General features: G+C 63.5%; 2 protein-coding genes across 2 annotated transcripts; both read left to right on the top strand.

The window, feature by feature from the left end:
• The first annotated feature begins 545 nt into the window (after positions 1-545).
• On the top strand, positions 546-11,457 carry ADCY6 (adenylate cyclase 6). Its single transcript, XM_076360345.1, is given in 24 exon segments — positions 546-592; positions 1,405-2,239; positions 3,907-4,056; positions 4,156-4,277; positions 4,390-4,501; positions 4,578-4,705; positions 4,969-5,127; positions 5,216-5,357; positions 5,439-5,567; positions 6,104-6,129; positions 6,236-6,383; positions 6,739-6,836; positions 6,918-7,005; positions 7,081-7,197; positions 7,275-7,433; positions 8,154-8,329; positions 8,416-8,445; positions 8,892-9,021; positions 9,120-9,383; positions 10,032-10,236; positions 11,112-11,173; positions 11,175-11,237; positions 11,330-11,381; positions 11,384-11,457. Coding segments are annotated over 23 exon segments (3,468 nt in total). The 5' UTR covers positions 546-592; position 1,405.
• Positions 11,458-12,634: 1,177 nt separating this feature from the next.
• On the top strand, positions 12,635-21,993 carry CCNT1 (cyclin T1). The gene is given in 10 exon segments (XM_076360333.1): positions 12,635-12,772; positions 12,774-12,811; positions 13,589-13,670; positions 13,981-14,109; positions 14,982-15,042; positions 16,404-16,466; positions 16,855-16,900; positions 19,218-19,381; positions 19,737-19,807; positions 20,199-21,993. Coding segments are annotated over 10 exon segments (2,232 nt in total). The 3' UTR covers positions 21,639-21,993.
• Positions 21,994-22,085: the final 92 nt, after the last annotated feature.

The following is a 22,085-nucleotide window of genomic DNA, read 5'->3' as shown; positions in this document are numbered from 1 at the left end:
GGGTGTGTGTGCAAGGGAGACGCTCGGGGGGGGGGGGTGTGTGTGCGTGTGCAGACAAGGGGGTGCGCGGGGGGTGCGTGGGTGTGGGGGTGCGTGTGTGTGCGCGCGCGGGGGGCCCGGCTGCGCGTGTCCCCGTTGTCCCCGCCATGTCGGTGCAGCGCGGCGGTGCGTGTGTGCGTGTGTGTGTGTGTGTGTGTGTGTGCGCGCAGCCCCGGGGGTGCCGGTCCGCCCGTGCCCGCGCGCGCGCCCGCCGCCCCCGCGCGCCGCCCGCGCCTCCCCCGCCGCACCGGGCCGCTCCGGGCCGTACCGGGCCGTACCGGGCCGCCGCCGCCGCTGCGCCTTTAAGGCCGCCGGCCGGGAGCGCCCGGGAGCGGATCCGGGCGGGGGGGGCGGGCACCGGCCGGGGCGGGCCGGGGCCGGGGCCGGGGCCGGGGCCGCGGCCGGGACCGGGGCCGCCACCGCCACCGGGGGTCCGGCCTGGGCGCGGGATGGGGCGGCGGGGGCGCAGCGCGGCCGCCGTGTAGGAGCAGGCGGCGGCGGCGGGGCCGTGCCGGGGCGCGGGGCCCCGCGGGCGGCGGCGCCGGAGGCGGAGGTGAGCGGGGCCGGCCGGGCGCACCGGGCGCGGCGGGGTTGGGGGGGGGGCCGGGGCGGCGGCGGCGGCGGGGACCGGCACGGGGCCCGGGGTGCTGCGCGGGGCCCGGTGCGGCGCGGGGGGGACCGGGCTGGGCCCCGGGGTGCCGGGAGCGGTGCGGCCCCGGGGGAGCTGCCCGGTACGGCGGGAGCTGCCGGTGCGGCGGGGCTGCCCGGGGCGGTGGCGGGAGGGCGCTGGCGGGTCCGGGGTGAACGGGCCGGGCTCGGCGGGGCTCCCCGCGGGCCGTGCCCGGCGCAGGCAGGCGGGCAGGCGTAGAGGCAGGGAGGCGGCCGCCGCCGGGGCCGGCCCTTCCCGGGTGGCCGTTCCCCACCGTCGCTCGCCCGGGGCTGGGACCGTCTGCCACGTCCCGTCTGGTCCCCGGTGCCCCGGGGCCGCGGTGCCCGGTGCAGCCCGTTGGCCGCCGTTCAAGACAAACAGGGCCAGAACACCCGGGACGGTTCCAGCTTTGCTGCAGGTCACTGCGCCGGGGAGGACGGGCTCGGGGCGGCCTCGGCAGGGCCAAGCACCGGGCACCGGGACACGGGCACCGGGCACCCGGCACCGGCTGTTCCCGCAGGGGCCATGGGGCTGGCGGGAGAGCTGGGGCTTGGGGTTTGTATCCCCCAGGGTGGGACATCAGGGCCCTTCGCTGCCCGCGCTGCCTGTCCCTGCCAGGTGGGAGAAATGCTGCCTTGCACCCCCGTGGGCACCAGGGCCCCTCTCGGGGTGTCGGGGTGGGGGACCGAGTGCTGACTCCCTCCCGGTGCCCGCAGCATGTCGTGGTTCAGCGGCATCCTGGTACCCAAGGTGGACGAGCGGAAGACGGCATGGGGGGAGCGCAACGGCAAGAAGGGCACCCGCCCCCGCACCGCCCTCTGCGGCCCCCGCTACATGAGCTGCTTGCAGGACCCTGAGATGGAGCGGGGTGGGGGGCCCCCCCGGGGGCTGCGCTGCACCTGGCAGGAGGACCACTATGGCAAGAAGGGGCCCACGGGCGACCTGGGGCTCAAATCGGTGGACCTGGGCTTGGAGGACGGCGAAGCCAAGGGGCCGAAGGGGGCCGGGGGCCGCGGAGGGCGGCCGTCGGCCGGCGAGTGCTGGCGGCGGCTGCTCCAGGTTTTCCGCTCCAAACGCTTCCAGTCGGCCAAACTGGAGCGGCTTTACCAGCGCTACTTCTTCCAGATGAACCAGAGCAGCCTGACGGTGCTGATGGGGGTGCTGGTGCTGGTCTGCGGGGTCATGCTGCTCTTCCACTGCCTGCCCGGCGCCCCACATGTGCCGGCGGTCGCCGCGTTGGCGAGTGCCACGGCCCTTTTCTTGCTCTTGATGGTGCTGTGCAGCCGCAGCGCCTTCCCCCAGGACTACATGTGGGTGGTGAGCTACGTGGTGCTGGGGCTGCTGGCCGGGGTGCAGGCGCTGGGCACGGTGGCCGTCGCGCCCCGCAGCGCGGCCGAGGGTGTCTGGTGGAGCATCTTCTTCATCTACATCACCTACACGCTGCTGCCGGTGCGGATGCGGGCGGCCGTGCTGGCCGGCGTCCTCCTCTCCGCCCTGCACCTCACCATTGCCTGGCACCGCAACGCCGCCGACCCCTTCCTCTGGAAGCAGGTAGGGCTGGGGGGGTACACACACACCGGGGGGGGGGGTGCTGCGCCAAGGAGATCTTGCCCGCCTGCAGCATGGGGTGGGGGAGGCCCCGGGTGGGAACCCCCCATCCCTGCCGGCGGCTCCCTGAGTCCTTCTCTGCAAAATTGGGCTTTTCTGCACTTGATGTTTCTGCACATGGAAAATTCTGGATGCGGGAGGGGCCCCTCGGCTGCCCGGGGGTGTTTCCGGGGGGGGGGGGGGTGTCGGGTCCCATGCCAGGGTCCCACGGATGCTGCCTGCGGCGTGGCCGGGGGTCGCTCTGCTGCCACAGCCCCGCATGGGGGGGTGAGGGGGCCCCTCATCCTGGTGGGGCTGTGCACAGACCCACCATTGTGGGCTGCACCGGGGGGGGGGGGGCACCCACAAAGCCCCCGTTGTGGGGCCGGCAGAAACCCCTGAGGGGGGATGCAGGGCCAGGGCACCAGGGCAGGGGAGTGGCTGCCACCCAGGGGGGCTGGGACCCTGGCAGTGTCCCCTGTCCTGCCCCCCCGGGGTGGCAGGTGCTCCCAGTGGGGTGCTGCATGCACAGGGGGGAGCCAGGGGGGTCCCCTCATCTCCAGGCCCCTGTGTTCCCAGCCCCCAGCAGGGCCTCGCTGTGTTCCCCCTCCTTGCTTGGGGCCACCCGTCACCCTCGCCCTGCCTGGCCGGGGCCGGGGCCACGTGCCGTCCCCACAGGGCACAGGGCAAGGAACGCGATGGTGGAGGGGGGGGCTGGGGGGGCCGAGTCCAGCGGGGCTTGGGGGGGGTCACGGGAGGGGAAGCCCCCCTGAGTGGGGTTAACCCCTGCGGGGTGGGAGCGATGGGCCGTGGCCCCCGGCCGGGGGGGATGCGATGGGGATGGTGGGTGGGCGCGAGGCCCCCGCTCCCAGCCTGCCGGAGCACTATAAATAGCCCTGGCCCCGGTCCCGGGGGACAGGGACGGGGAGGGGGGAAACCGCAGCGCTCCCGCTGCAGCCATCTCCGCTTCCCGGCCCTCCCCCGGCTTCCTCTGCTTCCCGAGGGCCTGCGGGGCCTGGCCGCATCTCTGTGTCCCCCCCCTGCCCCGGGTCCCCATGTCCCCCCTGCCCTGGGTCCCTGCATCCTCGTATCCCCCCTGCCCTGGGTCCCCAGGTCCCCCCTGCCCTGGTTTCCTACATCCCCAGGTGCCCCGTGTCCTCCCTGCGCTCAGTCCCCAGGTCTCCCACGTTGACCCTGCCCTGGTCCACTGTGTCCCCAGGTCCCCTCTGTGCCCCCTACCCTGGGTCCCCAGGTCCCTGCATCCCCCATGCCCTGGTTTCCTGCAGTCCTAGGTGCCCCATGTCCCCCTGCTCCGGGTCTCCAGGTCCCCCATGTCCCTGCAGCCCCCCCGCCCTGGTTTCCCATGTCCCTAGGTGCCCCACATCCCTCTCACCCTGGTCCCCTGTGTCCCCGGGTCCCTGCATCCCTACATCCCCCTGCCTTGGGTCCCCATGTCCCCGTGTCTCCCTGCCGCATGTCCCCCCTTGCAGCCCCCCCCTGCTCCTCTTGACAGCACCCCCAATACCGGAGCTGGGGTTTTGGGGTGCAGAGGAGGGTGGCAGAGCTGGCCAGGTCTCGCCGTGGGACCGGGGGTCCCCAGGTGGCAGCGCTGAGCCCACCTCCCCTACCAGCTCAGCGCCAATGCCCTGATCTTCCTCTGCACCAACGTGGTGGGGGTCTGCACCCACTACCCGGCCGAGGTGTCCCAGCGCCAGGCCTTCCAGGAGACCCGTGGCTACATCCAGGCGCGCCTGCACCTCCAGCGCGAGAACCGCCAACAGGTGGGCTGGGGGTCCCGGGGGCAGCGGGGTCTCCTGTGCCGGGCTGGGGGGTCCCTCAGGGCCCCGGCCCCCTGCTAACGGGGTGGTGCTGGGGCGCAGGAGCGCCTGCTGCTCTCGGTGCTGCCCCAGCACGTGGCCATGGAGATGAAGGAGGACATCAACACCAAGAAAGAGGACATGATGTTCCACAAGATCTACATCCAGAAGCACGACAACGTCAGGTACCACGGGGTTGGGGCTGGGGCCGGGTGAGGTTTAGGGGGTGTGTCACCAGATGAGGGGGTCCGGGGGTGTGTGTGGTCCCTCCCCAGCCCACGCTCTTCATCCCGGCAGCATCCTCTTCGCAGACATCGAGGGCTTCACCAGCCTGGCCTCGCAGTGCACGGCCCAGGAGCTGGTGATGACGCTCAACGAGCTCTTTGCTCGCTTCGACAAGCTGGCGGCGGTGAGCGGCAGGGCCAGGGGGAACTGGAGGGGGGTCCCAAAGCCCCCCTGACCTGCCCGTCCCCCCCCCCCCCCAGGAGAACCACTGCCTCCGCATCAAGATCCTGGGGGACTGCTACTACTGCGTGTCAGGGCTGCCGGAGGCACGCGGGGACCACGCACATTGCTGCGTGGAGATGGGGGTCGACATGATCGAGGCCATCTCGTGAGTGGGGCAGAGCACGGGGGTCACGCCTGTGCCCGGTGCTGGCACATCCCTGGTGCCACCGCAACCCTGGGGGGGCTGTGCCCAACTCTGGTGCTGGCATGTCCCTGGTGCTGGCATGTCCCTGGTGCCACTGCAACTTGGGGGGCTGTGTCCATCCCTGGTCCTGGCACATCCCTGGTGCTCGCCGGACCGGGACGCGGTGCTGCGGTGCCGCGGTGCCGCGGTGCCTTGGGCTGACGCGGTGCCGGTGACGTCCGCAGGCTGGTGCGCGAGGTGACGGGGGTGAACGTGAACATGCGCGTGGGCATCCACAGCGGGCGGGTGCACTGCGGCGTCCTGGGGCTGCGCAAGTGGCAGTTCGACGTCTGGTCCAACGACGTGACCCTCGCCAACCACATGGAAGCGGGCGGCAAAGCCGGGTGAGCCGGGCTGGGGGGGCTGGGCTGGGGGCTGGGGCGGGGAGCACGGGGCAGGGGGGCTCAGCGCCTTCATCCCCCCCGTCCCTAGGCGCATCCACATCACCTGGGCGACGCTGCAGTACCTGAACGGGGATTACGAGGTGGAGCCGGGCCACGGGGGCGAGCGCAACGCCTACCTCAAGGAACACAACATCGAGACCTTCCTTATCGTTGGCTGCAGCCAGAAGCGCGTGAGTCGGGGGGCATGTGGGGGGGACACGGGGCGAGGGGACACCCAGGGCCCCCCCTCTCACGGCCACATCGCCCCGCAGAAAGAGGAGAAAGCCATTCTGGCCAAGCTGCAGCGGGCTCGTGCCAACTCGACGGAGGGGCTGGTGCCGCGCTGGGTGCCTGACCGCTCCTTCTCCCGCACCAAGGACTCCAAGGCCTTCCGGCAGATGGTGAGCGGCCTCGGGGGGGGCATTGGGCACAGGGGGCCCCCTCTGTGGCGGTATTAGCTGCCCACCGCCTTTCCACGGCTGCCGTTGGGCTTCCCCAGCCCTGCCCGCAGCCCTCGCCTGCTTCCTCCTGCCTGCCGCAGCCCATGGCCTCGGGGAACCCCCGGGTCTCCCCCTGTCCTCGGCAGCCCTGGGGGATCTCCCCTATCGTTGCCAGCCCATGGGGATCCTCAGGTGTACCCCCTGTCCTCACCAGTTCTTGGGGATCTGCCCTGTCCTCACTGACCTTGGGGACACTCAGGGGTCCCCTGTCCTCACTGGTGTCAGACCCCCTTCAGACCCCTCCATCCTTACTTTGCAGACCCCCCCCCCATCCTTGCCAGGCTTGGGGAACCCATGGGGGTCCCTTGGGACTCTGTCCCCCATCCTTGGTGGTCTTGGTGACCCTGGGGGATGCCCCATGTTCTTGTCATCTCTGAGGATCCCCCCCATCCATGCCGGTGTCTCTGACAGCCCCCATCTCCCTTGTGTCTCCCCAGGGCATCGATGACTCCAGCAAGGACAAGTAAGTGTCCCCATGCTGGGGTGCCCGGGGGGGGGGGTTGCAGCCAGCCCCTTCCTGGGGCAGAGCCGGGGGCCCGGGGGGGGGCCTGACCCACCCCTGCCCCCAGCCGTGGCGCCCAGGAGGCCCTCAACCCCGAGGATGAGGTGGATGAGTTCCTGAGCCGGGCCATCGACGCCCGCAGCATCGACCAGCTCCGCAAGGACCATGTCAAGAAGTTCCTGCTCACCTTCCAGACGCCTGAGCTGGAGAAGAAGGTGGGGGTCCCCCTGTCCCCCTCTGTCCCAGCCCTGCGGTCTCCTCCATCCCCTGAAGTCCCCTCTGTCCCGGCCCCATCAGCACCTTTGTCCCCCTCATCTCACCTCCATCCCCTGGGGTCCTCTCTGTCCTGGTTTCATGGTACCCTCCACCCTCTCCATCCCAGTCGTGGGTCACCTCTGTCCCCTCTAATCTGTGGGGTCCCCTCCATCCTGCTGGCTCCATGGTCCTCTCCGTCCTGGCCCCTCCATCCTCTCCATCTCATCCCCCGGGGTCCCCTCTGTCCCCCTGCATCCCCTGGGGTCCCCTCCATCCCCCTCCGCCCAGCTCGGCTCACCCCTCTCCTCCCTGCAGTACTCCAAGAAGGTGGATGACCGCTTCGGTGGCTACGTGGCCTGCACCCTCCTCGTCTTCTGTTTCATCTGCTGCCTCCAGATCGTGGTGTTCCCCCAGTGAGTGCCGTGGCCCCTCCAAATGCTGGTCCCTGGTGCCCCCCCCCACCCCCCGGCGCTCACGACCGCCTCTCTCCCCAGCTCCCCGCTGATGCTCGGCGTCTACGTTGGCATCTTCATCCTCCTCACTGCCATCCTCTTCGTCTGCGCTGTCTATTCCTGCGTCACTGTGAGTACAGGGCCGATGGGTGGGGGGGCGTGGGGGGGCTCGGCCGCGCATGATGGGGTCCCTCTCCCCCCACAGCTCTTCCCCGCCGCCCTGCAGCAGCTCTCCCGGAAGATCGTCCAGTCCCGCGCCCACAGCACCATCATCGGGGTCTTCACCATCCTCCTTGTCTTCGTCGCCGCCTTCATCAACATGGTAGGGTCGGGGGGCTGCGGGGGGCTGCGGGGGGCTGTGGGGCACCGGCTCACCCCTCTCGCGCCCCCCCCCCCCAGTTTGCCTGCAGCCGGGTGGCCCTGCAGGACTGTGCTGCTCGCGAGCTCAACGTCACCCCCGAGGCCGTGGGACCCTGCCAGCTCCGGGCCCTCAACTTCTCCCTGGGGACTCCCATGGGCCCCTGCCACCGTGACGGGCTGGCCTGCGACTTCCCCGAGGTGAGCGGCTGCGGGGCACCCACGGGTGCAGGGTTCCCACGGGTGCAGGGCACTGGGAGGGGGTCCTGCATGGGTGCCAGCATGGGTCCCTGCGGGTGCGAGGTCCTCCTTGGGTGCTGGCACAGGGTCCCTGAGGATGCAAGATGCTGGCAGGGGGTCGCCATGGGTTCCATGTCCCCCAGGGTACTGGAATGGGGTCCCCACAGATGCAGGGTGCTGGCATAGGTCCCTGTGGGTGCAAGGTCCTGCATGGGCACTGGTGCAGGGTCCCCGAGGATGCAGGGTGCTGGCACAGGGTCCCTGCAGGCACAGTGTCCCCATGGATGTTGACACTGGGTCCCTGGGGGTACAGGGTGCTGGCATGGGGTCCCTGCAGGCACAGTATCCCCCAGGGTGCTGGCATGGGGTCCTCAAGGACGCAGGGTGCTGGCATGGGGTCCCTGCAGGTGCAGTGTCCCCAGGGGTGCTGGCATGGTGTCCCTAAGGGTACAGGGTGCTGCAGGTGCAGTGTCCCTAAGAGTACAGGGTGGTGGTATAGGTCCCTCCGGGTGCAAGGTCCTCCACGGGTGCAAGGTCCTCCACGGGTGCTGGTGCAGAGCCCCTGGAGGGCGCAGAGTGCTGGCAGGGGGTCCCCATGGATGCAAGGTCCCCGTGGGTGTGGGGTGCCGGCAGGGGGTCCCCACGGGGTGCTGGTGCATCCCCGCGGCGTCTCTCCCGCAGTACTTCAACTACAGCGTGGTGCTGAGCCTGCTGGCCTGCTCCGTCTTCCTGCACATCAGCAGCATCGGCAAGCTGCTGCTCATGGTGGCCATCGAGGCCACCTACCTGGTGCTGGTGGAGGGGCCCCAGGCCACCCTCTTCGACAACGCCGACCTGCTGGTGGTGGCCAATGCCCTGTGAGTGCCCGGTGTCCCCGCCCCGGGGGTCCCCGCCCTGGGAGCTGCGTCCCCACCCCGCTAACCCCCGGCTCCTCTCCCCCCAGGCCCCCCTTCAATGGGACCCAGGGCGAATGGTGAGTGGGGAACTGGGACCAGCAGGGAAATGGGAGTAGGGGGGTGAGGGTGGGCAGCAGCAGGAGAGGCCCTTGGGGGTCTGTGCTGCGAGGGTGGGCGCAGCTTTGGGGGCTGGGTGCAGCCTTGGGGTCCCTGGGGTGGGTGCATCTTTGGGGATTGGGTGCATCTTAGGGGGTCCCTGGGGTGGGTGCATCTTAATGGGGTGGGTGCAGCCTTGGGGTCCCTGGGGTGGGTGCATCTTTGGGGATTGGGTGCATCTTAGGGGGTCCCTGGGGTGGGTGCATCTTACGGGGTTGGGCACAGGTTTGGGGTCCCTGGGGTGGGCGCATCTTAGGGGATCCCTGGGGTGGGCGCATCTTAGGGGTTGGGTAGATCTTAGGGGAACCCTTGGGTGGGCACGGACGCGTCCGGCATCCCGTCTCAGCGGGCGGGGGGGTGCCCACAGCCCGGCGGAGGGGAAGGTGGCCCTGCGGTACGTCACTCCCGTCATCCTGGCCGTCTTCGCGCTGGCGCTGTACCTGCACGCGCAGCAGGTCGAGTCCACCGCCCGCCTCGACTTCCTCTGGAAGCTGCAGGTAGGGCGAGGGGCCGGGGTCGACCCCCTCCCCGCACCCCGGGGCCGGGGCGGAGGCGGGGTCCCGGCGCGGCTCCCGCATGGCGCTGTGCGATGCAGGCAACGGGCGAGAAGGAGGAGATGGAGGAGCTGCAGGCGTACAACCGGCGGCTGCTGCACAACATCCTGCCCAAGGATGTGGCGGCGCATTTTCTGGCGCGGGAGCGTCGCAACGACGAGCTCTACTACCAGTCCTGCGAGTGCGTGGCCGTCATGTTCGCCTCCATCAGCAACTTCTCCGAGTTCTACGTCGAGCTGGAGGCCAACAACGAGGGCGTCGAGTGCCTGCGGCTGCTCAACGAGATCATTGCCGACTTCGACGAGGTGCCGGAGGGCGGTGCGATGGGGTGGATCGTGGGGTGGCGTATATGGGGACGGGGTGCGTGGGGTGCTGGAGAGGCCGTGGAGCGGCGTGCGTGGGGGGCACAGGGTGCTGGAGGGGCTGTGGAGCACCATGCGCGAGGATGGGGTGCGCAGGGATGAAGTGCACGGGGATGGGGTGCGTGGGGTGCTGGAGAGGCCGTGGAGCAGCATGCGTGGGGTGCACAGGGATGGGGTGCAGGAAGATGGGGTGCACGGGGTGCTGGAGAGGCCATTGAGCACTGTGCGTGGGGATGGGGTGCGCGGGGTGCTGGAGAGGCTGTGGAGCAGTGCGCGTGGAGCCGCGGGATGGGGTGCGAAGGGACAAGGGTGCAGGATATGGGGTGCATGGGGCCCCAGAGAGGTTGTGGAGCACTGTGCATGGGGTGCACAGGGACGGGGTGCAAGAAGACGGGGTGCACAGGGTGCTTGGAGAGGCTGTGGAGCACCATGTGTGGGGATGAGGCGCAGGGGCCGGGGTGCGCGGGGTGCCGGAGAGGCTGTGGAGCAGCGCGCGTGGGGCATGCAGGGACAGGGCGCAGGAAGATGGGGTGCACGGGACCCCTGGAGAGGCAGGGTGAGGGTGACGCTGCCTCCCCGTCCGCGCCCCAGATCATCAGCGAGCAGAAGTACCGTCAGCTGGAGAAGATCAAGACGATCGGCAGCACCTACATGGCGGCCTCGGGGCTGAACGCCTCCACCTACGACCGGGAGGGCCGGAGCCACATCGCGGCGCTGGCCGACTACGCCATGCACCTGATGGAGCAGATGAAGTACATCAACGAGCACTCCTTCAACAACTTCCAGATGAAGATCGGTGAGCGCCCCTTGCACGCCCCCTTGCACGCCCCCGTGCACCCGGAGCCCGCCCCACGCACGCCCCTGCCGCGTGCCTGGCCCTTGGCGTGCGGCTTCGCGTCTGCTGGCTCTTGCACGCCTCGTCCCTTTCGCACGCGCGGCCCTGGTGCGTAGCCTTGCCCGCGCGACCTTTGCACGCCCCCTCGGCTTTGCACGCACAGAGCCTCCGCGCGCGCCTCTGCACAGGCAAAGCCTTGCACGCCCCTGCCCTTTTGCACTTTGCGTACAAGCCCTTGCACGCCCCTCGGCCCTTCCGCACCCCTCTGCACACGGACACCCTTGCACACCCTCTCCCCTTTGCGCACACAGCCCTCACACGCGCCTTTGCGCGTCCTGATGCTGCACACCCCTTTAGCCCTCGCACACGTAGTCCCTCGTACGCCCTTTTACACGCTCCTTTGCCACCGCACGCTCCTTTCCACATGCAAACCCTTTGCCCACCCCTTCCTCTTTGCACATGCGGCCTTCGCACGCCCCTTTGCGCATGCTGATGTTGCACGCCCCTTTGCACGCCCCTTTGCACGCCCCTTTGGGCATGCTGATGTTGCACGCCCCTTTGCACGCCCCTTTGCATGCCCCTTTGCACATGCTGATGTTGCACGCCCCTTTGCACGCCCCTTTGCATGCCCCTTTGCACACACAAACCCTTGCCCGCCCCCTACCCTTTGCCCACGCACCCCTCTGCACCCCCCTTTTTGCCTCGCACGCCCCCCCCCCCCCCCCCCCCGTGCCCTCACCCCCCGTGGAAGCGGGGGGGGGGGGCTGTGACCCTCTGTCCTGTCGTGTGTGTGTGTGTGTGTGTGTGTCCCGTGTCGTGTGTTCCCCCCCCCCCAGGCCTGAACATGGGGCCGGTGGTGGCGGGGGTGATCGGGGCGCGCAAGCCGCAGTACGACATTTTGGGGCAACACCGTCAACGTCTCCAGCCGCATGGACAGCACCGGCGTCCCCGACCGCATCCAGGTCAGCCGGGGGGGGGGGGCGAGGAGGGGGGGGACACAGGGCCCCCCCGCCCCCCTCCCCAGCCCCCTCTCACCCCTGTGTTCCCCCTCCAGGTGACGACGGACCTGTACCAGGTGCTGGCGGCCAAGGGCTACGCGCTGGAGTGCCGGGCCTGGTCAAGGTCAAGGGCAAGGGGGAGATGACCACATACTTCCTCAATGCCGGCCCTGGAGGGAGTTAGGGGGGCCCCCATGGTGTCCGTCCCCCCCCCCCCGTCCCGTCCCCCCCCCTGCCTCGGGCCGGTGCCCCCCAGCCTGCACCGGGGTCAGACAAAAAGGAAAAATCCCCAAATCCACAGATTTAAAAAAAGAAGAAAAAAAAAAAAAAAAAAAAAAGAGGGGAAAAGGGAGGTGGCTGGGGAGGGGGTGCCCCCCCGGCTGTGCCCCCCCGCTGTGCCCCCCCCGGGTGGTGTGTTGGGGGGCATTTCCCCAGCCCCGCACCGGGGTGTTTGTGGAGGGGGGGGCGGGTCGGGGTGCGGCCCCCCCTTTGCCGAAATCCCCCATGTGCCAAAGAGGGGAGATGGGCCCCCCCGGGAAGGGGCTGGGGGGGTTGTTGGGGGGGGGGGTGTGGGGTGTGTCTCCTCAGCCCCCTCCATGTGCCAAACTGAAGTGCCGCTGCCGGGGGGGGGGGGGCACAGGCACAGCACCTTCACAGACCCCCCCAGACCCCCCCAGGGTCAGGGGGTCCCGCTCCCTCCCGGGGGGGCTGCCGGCGGGGAGGGGGGGGGCAGCTCCTCCCCCTTTTAAATGCAAAAAAAAAAAAAAGTGACTTTTTTTTCCTTTTTTTTTTTTTTCCCTTTTTTTTTTTGTTTTGTTTTTTTTTGGGGAGGGGGGAGGGGGGGGCTCATCCCGGGGTGGGGGTGGTGGTGGGGGCACCGGCCCCCCGCCCCCCAAGCGCAGACCTGAGGTACTTTGTCCTTCGTGTGTACAGATAAATTATATATAAAACTCACTTTGGATACGGAGCTGTGGCCTGGCGTGTGGGGCCGGGGGGGGGGGGGGGGGGCGAGATTCCGGGGGGGGGGGGGGGGGAGCCCGGCAGGGCCCTGAGGTGAAGGCCGGGCTCCGGGGCCACGGGAAGCCGGAGCCGGGGGGTCCGGGGCGGGGCGGGGGGGTCACGGGAGGCCCGGGGGGGGGGGGGGGGGGGGGGGGGGGCCGGCGGTGTAACGGCCGCCCCCCCCCCCCCGCGACACTTCCCGCGTCAGAACGCGCTGGCGCGCCCGAGCGCGCATGCGCCTCAACGGCTTCCTCCCCTGCCCCGCCCTGTGACGCGGCCGTACGCGCGCGCCACCGCCCTGTGACGCCGCGCGCGTCGCTGCGTGCGTGCGTGCGTGCGTGCGCGCGCGGGCGCAGATCGCCATGGAGGCCTCGGCGGGCGGCGGGGCCGGCGGCGCGGCGGGGCGGCGCTGGTACTTCACCCGCGAGCAGCTGGACCGCAGCCCCTCGCGCCGCGCCGGGCTCGACCCCGACAAGGAGCTCTCGTACCGGCAGCAGGCGGGCCAACCTGCTGCAGGACATGGGACAGCGGCTCAACGTGTATCCGGCCGCGCTAGGCCGCCGCGGCCTGCGCTTGGGTGCCGCCGCCGCCGCCGCCGCCGGGCGCGGGGGGGGGGGGCGGGCGGGGCGGGCGGGTGTTGCCCGCGGGGAGAGCTAGGCCCGGGTGCGGGGAGGGTCGGGAACGGGGGGGAGCCGGGCGGGAGCGGGGAGAGTGAGGCCGGGAGCGGGGAGAGCTGTGCCGGGGTGCGGGGAAGGCCAGGCCCAGCCCGGGAGCGGGGAGAGCCGGGCCCGGCTGCAGGGAGAGTGAGGCCGGGAGCGGGGAGAGACGGGCCTGGGTGCGGGGAGAGTGAGGCCAGGAGCGGGGAGAGCCGGGCCCGTTTCGGGAGCGGGGAGAGCTATGCCGGGGTGCGGGGAGAGTGAGGCCGGGAGCGGGGAGAGCCGGGCCCGTTTCGGGAGCGGGGGAGAGCTATGCCGGGGTGCGGGGAGAGTGAGGCCGGGAGCGGGGAGAGCCGGGCCCGTTTCGGGAGTGGGGAGAGCTGTGCCGGGGTGCGGGGAGAACGAAGCCGGGAGCAGGGAGAGCTGTGTCCGGGTGCGGGGAGAGCCGGGCCCGTTTCAGGAGGAGGGAGAACTATGCCGGGGTGCGGGGAGAGCCGGGCCTGGGAGCGAGGAGAGTGAGGCCGGGAGCCGGGGGAGCCAGGCACATCTCGGCGGCAGGGAGAGCGAGGCCCGGCCCGGTGCCGGTGGGATGCTGGGGAGTTGAGGGCGCTGCGCAGCGGCCGTCGTCGGGGCTGTGTGTTTCCTTAACCACCCCATCAGCTCCCAGCTCACCATCAACACGGCCATCGTGTACATGCACCGCTTCTATATGGTGCAGTCCTTCACCCAGTTCCACAGGAACGTAAGTGTGCTGGGGTCTGGCGGGGCGGGGGGCGCCGGGAACCCCCCAGCTCTGCTCCTGCTGCTGCCTGGCAGCCAGCTCGGGGGGGCGACGTGGTGGGACTGACCCTGGGGAGGGGGCTTGGAAAAGGTGGCTTGTAGCTGCCAGTAGTCACTAGAGACCCTTTTCCTTCCTGATGGTGTTTGGACTTGCGCAGGCTTTGTTTCCTAAAGGAATATTTGGTTTAGACATGAGAATTAGCCTAATTTATTCGCTTTAATCTTGAACTTACTAACTTTAAAAAAAATAATGTTTTTTTTTTTCTCTGAAGTCGGTGGTACCAGCAGCTCTGTTCTTGGCAGCCAAGGTGGAGGAGCAGCCTCGTAAGCTGGAGCACGTAATCAAGGTAGCACATGCCTGTCTGCATCCCCAGGAAACTCCTCTAGACACCAAGAGCGAGGTAAGTGTCGAGATCGGAGAACTGGGCTCTGATGTGAGGAGCGGAGGCACGAGGAATGGGAATGGCGGAAGCGTGCTGCATCCTGAATCGCGTGGCTACAGCGTCTCGTTAAATCGGGTTCAGCAGTACCCGCTCTCTAAGCGAGTGGCTGTGTCCTAGGATGGTCAGTGACAGCTTTCCAATTCGACTGCTCTTACGCTACTGAGAGCTTTTTGGCTTCTGTACAGCAGAAGGCTTTTCTTTCCTGCTCTGTGGCAACCTCTCTTCTGTTCTCCTCTGCTGTGCTGCTGCAATTGTGACTCCTGTGCTGTGTAACAGTGTCTGCGTGAAAAGCTTCTGAGGAGGGCATGGATGTTGACTGCTGCGATTGAGTAGTGTCTGTGGCAGAGCAGAAGGCGGTGTGCGCGGTTTGGTTCTGTTCTGTCCCCACGTGTTTAATGGTGGGTTTATTAAAAACGTTGCCGATTCCCCATCTCTCGAGACAGCCCGTCTTACCTGGAACTGAGCAGCCAACCCTGCTGAAAAGGGGCAGCTTTATCCAGGAAAGCTTAAGGAAAAAAGAAAAGCAGCTAATTCCTCTCCTGTACTGCTCGTATAGCTGTCCCGTGCAGTGCGAGGGACCAGGACTGAGAGGGCCACTGTGGATCCCGAAGCAGCCATCCCCTAGCAGAAGCACTAGCAGGGGAGCGGGTCCACCCCAGCACTCTGCTTTCTCTTTTCTGGCAGGGAATCTGTGCCAGTTCCCCCAGTGCAGATCGGCAGAAAGATTCCCCTTTGCTATTTTTGCCTCCCTGAGAAAAGGGTGTTAGAAATGTGCAGGCTTTATACGGAGTGCCTCATCGTGAGTAACTTGCCTGTCCTCTCAACCCCAGGCTTACCTGCAACAAGCCCAAGACCTGGTCATTCTAGAGAGCATAATACTGCAGACCCTGGGTAAGTTTTTCAAAGCGGACGGGCTGCCACACGAATCCCAGACCCAGGAGTGTTCCGCAGAGCGGAGAGCCTAACCGCACAGTCTTCTCCACAGCTGGAGGGCAGATGTACAGCTGGCCAGTGGGAGAGCAAGAGTCCAGGCAACAAACTCTATTTTTCACACCCGCTCCTTCTGTTTTAACATCAGTTTTTTCAGGTGTAACTTGTGTCAGGTTCAATGCTCAGAGAAATTAAAGCGTGGAAGTGTGGCTCGTCTCCCCCCCGTCCCCCAACAGGTTTTGTACCGCTTGGACACCGGTCGCTGTCCTCCGTTGTGCTGTTCAACTCGATAATGCTCTAGTCCTGTGGCCAGGAAGCAGTTTGCACGGAGAGATGTCTAACAAAACCTGGGCTGAAAGTTAATATTTTGACCAGATAGCTGAACATGAAGGCGGGGGGGGGGAAGCAACAGTTTTTGCGGGTTTTTTTGAAAGTAGAAGCTGGAGCCTACGTTTAGGGCTGCGGCCGTTGGATCCAGTATCCCGTTCCTTTCTAAAATGTACTGTTAGAACTTGTTTTTACTAACGTATGTTCCATTTCAGAGGCAGTTTGTAGATAGCGTTCCACTCCAAAATACTCAGTAAGCTTTGTTATTTCTGACTTGGTTCGGAGTAAATGCCGCTGGTCCCCCGCTCAGAAGGGGACAGGAGGGGCAGGTGTGTCGATGGGTCGCACGCGCTGGCCTGGCGAGCCAGTGGCTAAACTGTGACCCCAGTTCTGCAACGACTCGGTTCGCCAGTTGCCTTTTTTAACGTCCCAGTTCTAGAATGTTCTGCATGGGAAGAACCAAATCTGTTGCACACATGGACCGATTTGAATTTTTTTTTTTTCTTTAAAACATAATGCCCAAACTGAATAGGAAACTGAAGCGAGGATTAAGTTCAGTTGTCTTCAGTGCTGTAGGCTCCTTCAAAGGGAAAACGTCTGCTTCCTCTTAGCTTTTTGGGTGACAGAAATTCCTTTGAGCAGATGCCATTGTCTTCTCCTTCCTCCCAGCTGCTGTAAGAGGCTTTGTCCTGCTATTTTTAAAATCCTTAATAGTTGTTTTGTTTTCAGTGAGGTCTTTCAAGCGCAGAAGTCATTTAGCTGCTTGGAGGTCTGGCAGCAGCAGTGACCTTCGGGGTTTGTGACTGGAGAACTTGAGTCTTCTGGATACAGGAAAACGGGCTCCTCTATTCCTGCTTGCCTCCGAGCAGAGAGCAGGGGCTGTAAGGAGGGAAGGGGAGAAGGCCTTGTCCCCCAGGAGCAGGAAACGTGAGGTTCGTAGATCCGTGGGGGTGTGCTGCTGGTTTTCTGATGGCCGTATGTCTGTGTTCTTCCAGGTTTTGAAATCACTATTGACCACCCCCATACCCACGTGGTGAAGTGCACACAGTTAGTGCGAGGTAAGCGATATCAGACATCGGGTGCTTGTGGCTTCTCCGTGTAACCTCAGCCTGATAGCGAAGAGCTGTGACAATACATTGTAGTGTTTAGCTGGGATTGATTGCCCGAGAACTTGCCTGCAGCCAGTCTCCTTAAAAACCATAACGAATGTCAAAATAGAGGCAGTTGCAGGTGACTGACGCGATGTTCTGGCTCTGCTGAACCACGTGAAGCTCTATGTCCAGTAACTTCTAAAATCCTTCTAGCTGTGGCGTAGAGTTAGTCGAACTGTGCTGGCTCTCTTATTTCGTGTGTGGTGGCGAGAGGCCCGTGGTTCTTGCACTACAATGGAATAATGTTTGTCAGGATATGCAGACTAATGCCCTGCTTTTTCCTTTTCTCTTTCAGCCAGCAAGGACTTGGCCCAAACTTCCTATTTCATGGCTACCAACAGGTTATTATTTTACAATTGATTCATATTTGACAGAGGGTCTTATCTGGAGGAGATGTGCTACTGGTGACCCCTGGGGCGTTGGTCAGCCTGCGAGCGACTGGGGATTGCTCGGTTTGGTTCAGAAAGAGCAGGAACCCCTTCTCCTGCTAGCTGCCGGTCAAAACCAGCTGCAAAATCAGCCATATAAGCGAGGCAGATGGGATGCTCAGGAACCTCGCTGCTTTCTTTTATGGGGAGTTAGACAGTTGTGAAAGTTCAAAAAAAAAAAACAACCCCAAACCAAAACAAAAAGGTAGACTTGAAATGAGCATATACCTTTTTTTGCTTGCTTAGTACCTAGGTGTCAGAGAGTTTTCACTGAACTAGGTGCTGTGCAAATTGTCAACAAATAGGGTCTGTACCCCAAAGAGGGCTGATCTAGAGTATGAAGGAAGAAAAAGGGTAGCTGGATGCAGGCGTGAGGCGTTACAAGAGAAAACGATAGCCTTGTCTGGCCTGTGTGACTGGACAGGCAGGCCTGTAAGCAGAGTCTTGGAAACGAAAAAAGCCCCTAGTTTTTTTCACCTTGACAGGTCTGGGTAGTGTCACTAGGTTTTTACTGCAAGGCTGATACCAGCCCTTGTGCTGGGACTTCCGACACTTTTTAAAAATGTAATTTCCAGAATTACCAGCTTCAGGCAAATCACGGAGTTAACGTTTGGAACAGACCAAGTCGTGGACACGGAAAATCTTACGGTTTTGTAAAAAGCTCGCGGAAGTGAAAGGATGGGAGAAAAAGATGGTTTAGGCGCTAGCACAGGTCGAAGCTGCAGAGTTGGAGAACGCTTCCAAGCCCTGGCCGAGCCGTGAATGCGCGTGGCCTTGGGCGAGTCATTTCTCTCCTCTCTGCCCGTGAGAGGTGTTACCTGCTCACCTCCACAGCACGCTGGGAGAATTGTTTGTTGAAGGTGCTCTGTAGCTCCAAAGGGCACTGTGTGGGTTTCCTGCATAAACTAGTGTAAAGGGAAGGTGGTGTTAGTAACGTGTGGGTAAATGCATGGTTGAAGCGTGTTTTATCCCTGCAGCAATAATTGCAAAACCAAGGAATTATGAGTTAAGGTTATACTTGAAAGAAATCCAGGCGGAAAATAAGAAATGTAGCCAGGCAGCCTCAATTTTGCCTTAAAGTGATGCCATGAAACGTCTGATTAAGGTGCTTAAGCAATGAACTGGATTTAGTCAGGCGTAGCTATGGATGTTTAACTTTTATTTCCTTCTGGCATCATTATGGGGCAGGGTTAAAGCTCTTTGTGCACCTTAACTTCACTTCTTACCTTGGCAGACTGGATAAAGGCTCTGAATTTCCTGGGGTTTGACTTCTTGGATGTATGGATAAATACAGTATCCGTGAAATGGTTTCAGACTTTTTGGCTGTAGGTGCCTATCTCTGTCTCTCTGCGTTGCATTGATGGAAAAATATTTAAGTAGCCCGAGGATGGCGAAGAAATGCAGATAATGCCATCCTGCGGCTGCACGTAGATGCTCAGTGGCACCATTTCCATCGAGCGCTCCTTGAAAGGGCCGATTCGCGAGTGTGACAGTGGGTAAATCCTGCACTCAACTTGCTGTCACGGTTTCTAAAGCTTAGTGGACCTGGTGTTCCTGCAGGTAGAGAGTAGGATGCTTTCTTAGTCCTGTTCTCAGTGCTACCTAGACCTCCCAGCACTGACTTCCGAGCTGTCACGTGGCAAATTAATTTACTAATGAAAATGCTTGATAGGCGGCCAGGCTCCCTTTTAGGCGCTCCTGAGTCATTCCAGCGTATGGTGCTATTCACAGCCGAAGCTTCAGTGCTTTTCCTAAAAATCATTTGGGAAAGACCAGACCCTTCCTAAAAGCCGAAGAGGGCCGGTTTGCTCCTTGAACGCCATCCCAGGACTCGCACTTGGAAGCGTCTGAGTTTCTTCTCAGATTGAGCAGAGCCCGCAGCAGAGGTGGGGGCTGGCAGGCGACCCAGCCGCTCGCTTTCTCCCTCGGAGGAGGGCTCGAGCGGGGCGGCAGCGTGCCTCGCTGCTCCTGCACGAGCCGCAGAGCCTTGAGCTGACAGAGTTGCCTGGACCCAAGTTATCTGCAGCAGAACAGGGAAGGAACAAGCAAATTGGTGGAGCGGGATAGAGACGCCCGTAACAGTAGGGTTGTACTGGGGGAGGAATGGCAGGGACTTCCCCACCACGTCCACCTCTTGCGCAGCGTCTGTTCAGTGGGCGATTGTGAGTGCTGAAGTTCAGGCTTGGGAGTTCATGGCTTTCTGTTTCTCTCTCCCTGCTGGTGACGTCAGCCTGCACCTGACCACCTTCAGCCTGCAGTACACCCCTCCCGTTGTGGCCTGCGTCTGTATCCACCTGGCTTGTAAGTGGTCCAACTGGGAGATCCCAGTCTCCACGGACGGGAAGCACTGGTGGGAATACGTTGATGGCACTGTAACTCTGGAGCTCTTAGATGGTAAGTTTTGGAGCGAGGTTTCCCCCCAAAGGCTCTTACGTTATTTTGGCATCTCTGTTCCTGGGTCTGCCGTTCAAACACGGCCACCGGCCAGTTCATGGACTCCAGGACTTCAGGTCTTGCCAAGGTTTCCAGTGCAGCAGCAGCTTCTATGGTACAACAGAGATGGCAAAAGGCGCGCAGTGAGATGAGTTTAAATGTGGTCAGTGATACTAGTTCTCAGTATTTTCCCCTCCTGGAGTAGCTCCATCTCATCAGTAGCTCCACTCATCAGTAAGTAGGGGGTTGCCCTGATGGATTAGTGCTGCTCTGCCCGCCTCTGACCCTCTTGCCTGGGTTTGTGTTTCCTCTGCAGAACTGACTCATGAATTCCTGCAGATCCTTGAGAAAACTCCCAACCGGCTTAAACGCATCCGGAACTGGCGGGTAAGAATCTGCTTTGGACCGCGGGTGCTTGCAGGAGAACACAGTCTCTGATTTCTTCTGTGTGCACGAGGCTGTGTGGCATCTCTGGTATTACAATGCAAGACAGTGTCTGAAGGGCATGTGTGGGGGGAAGTCTGAACGCTGTGCGTCTGCAAAATGTTGCCTTAGGGCTTGAGTTCATCTATTCTGAGTTAACTCTGTAGAGACCTTGGTTTTTCAGCTGCTCTTGCAACCCCACTTGCAGTGGTCGGGTCTTTTCCCACAAGGAGAGATGGGGGCAAAGTGGATCTGTCTTTAAATGAGAGCTTGCACTGTACAGGGTGAGCTGCTTGCATCAAACCAGCTCGAGTGACAGCCCAAAGTACATGACCGGTCACTGCTTTTATTCCAGGCCTCTCAAGCAGCCAAGAAGTCAAAGGCTGATGACCACGGTGAAGATGAGAGCCTGTCAGAGCAGACGATCCTCAACATGATTTCCAGGAACAATAGTTCGGACATGAACATTGCTGGGTTAATGAGCATGTCAACGTCCTCGACTGCCGGAGCGGGGCCTTCTCTGCCGGCCACGGCGGACTCGCCCAGCGACCAGAGCGGTGCGGATATGTCCCAGCCTGAGCACTGGCTGTCCCAGCATCCTCCACCCAAGCTGGAGGCTGGCCAGAGTCACAGGACTAATGAAAGCTCGTCGGCTGCTGAGCATCCTTTACAGCAAGATGGCGCTGGTTATCAGAAGCAGAGCGGCAAGAACGCCCCATCGGCCAAAGTGTCGCTCAAAGAGTACCGGGCCAAGCACGCCGAGGAGCTGGCGGCACAGAAGCGGCAGCTGGAGAACATGGAGGCCAACGTGCGGTCTCAGTACGCCTACGCCGCGCAGAATCTCCTGGTCCAGCAGCAGCGGGAGAGGGAAGTCCAGCAGGACAGCAACCCCTCTCCAATCATCCTGAAAATCCCCATCGGTGGCTCGGAGAACCCTGAGTGCCCTCCCGGCCCTGAAAAGAGTGACAAAGCCTCGGCTCTGAAGCTGAGGATCCCGGTGGCAGGTGGAGGTGGGGATAGGCCGCTCCCTTCCAAGCAGGAGGAGATAAAAATGCGGATCAAGGTGCCAACCGCTGCAGACAGGCACGGCTCCTCAGATGAGAGCAGCGGCAAGAACCGGGAGCACAAGGAGAAACACAAGGGCCACTCTTCTAACCACCACCACCACCACCACAACCACCACTCTCACAAACACTTACACGTCCAGCTTGGCACTGGCCCCAGCAGCGTGGTGAACAAGCGGCCAGGGGACTCTAAACACAGCAGCCAGCCTAGCGCCGTGCCCCACAAAAGCTACGGTCCCCTCGCCTCTTCCCGCAAGAGGCCCCTGCCAGAGGAGGCGGCAGCCACAGCCACGGCCATGGCCGCAGCCCACGAGCACCAGCCCAAAGTCAGCAAAGCCTCCAAAGGCCCCGGCATGCCGTTCCCTTACCCCCACCTCCCCGGGGCGGCCCACCTCCCAGGGCACAGCTCGGATGCGGGCAACCTCCCCTTACCCCAGGCCAACAAAGCCCGGGGCACCCACAGCAAATCGGACAAGGGTCCCACGGGGGCCAACGGGCACAACGCCAACCAGGCCAGTGACTACCAGGATACGGTCAACATGCTGCACTCGCTGTTGAGCGCGCAGGGCATGCAGCCCACCCAGCCCCCTGCCTTTGACTTCCACTCTTACGGCGAGCTCTTGAACCCCCGGGCTTCCACCAGCTCCAGAGCTGCCGCCAACACGGACAAGCCCCGACCACCCCCCCTGCCCTCAGAACCGCCCCCCCCGCTCCCCCCTCTCCCCAAGTAAAGCCCCTTTTTACTACTGAGTTTGTGCAGAGCCCAAGCCCAAACCTGGGCTGCCCCTGCGGGGGCGTGAAAGGGCTTGTTCGATCTCCACTGCCTCACGAAGAACTATTTTATTATAATATAACTTTTATTATTGATATTTAGAGCGCGGAGTTGTTGAAGCTGTGAAAGGATAAGAAACCCTTTCTGTGTTCCTTGCTCCCTCCCCTATTGACTTCCAGTTAGTGGTGGGCTCTGTCCCTGCTGGAACCGAAGCCCCCTCTGGGGAACACGCATTGTGGGGGAGCCCTGGCGGGTATTTAAAATATGTCACAGAAAATTTAAGATGTTTTACAAATAATTTAAGCAGTAACTTATATCTTAGTGTTTTGTTCATTTTAATTTTGTGGTGCTGCGGGGGGGACCCCGATGAGGGTTTGGGGTGGATTTGTCGGGCGGTTCCATTCGA

The sequence above is a fragment of the Aptenodytes patagonicus genome, chromosome 27, assembly GCF_965638725.1.
Source record: "Aptenodytes patagonicus chromosome 27, bAptPat1.pri.cur, whole genome shotgun sequence".
NCBI classification, from domain to species: domain Eukaryota; kingdom Metazoa; phylum Chordata; class Aves; order Sphenisciformes; family Spheniscidae; genus Aptenodytes; species Aptenodytes patagonicus.
This window is presented reverse-complemented; position numbering and strand designations above follow the sequence as displayed.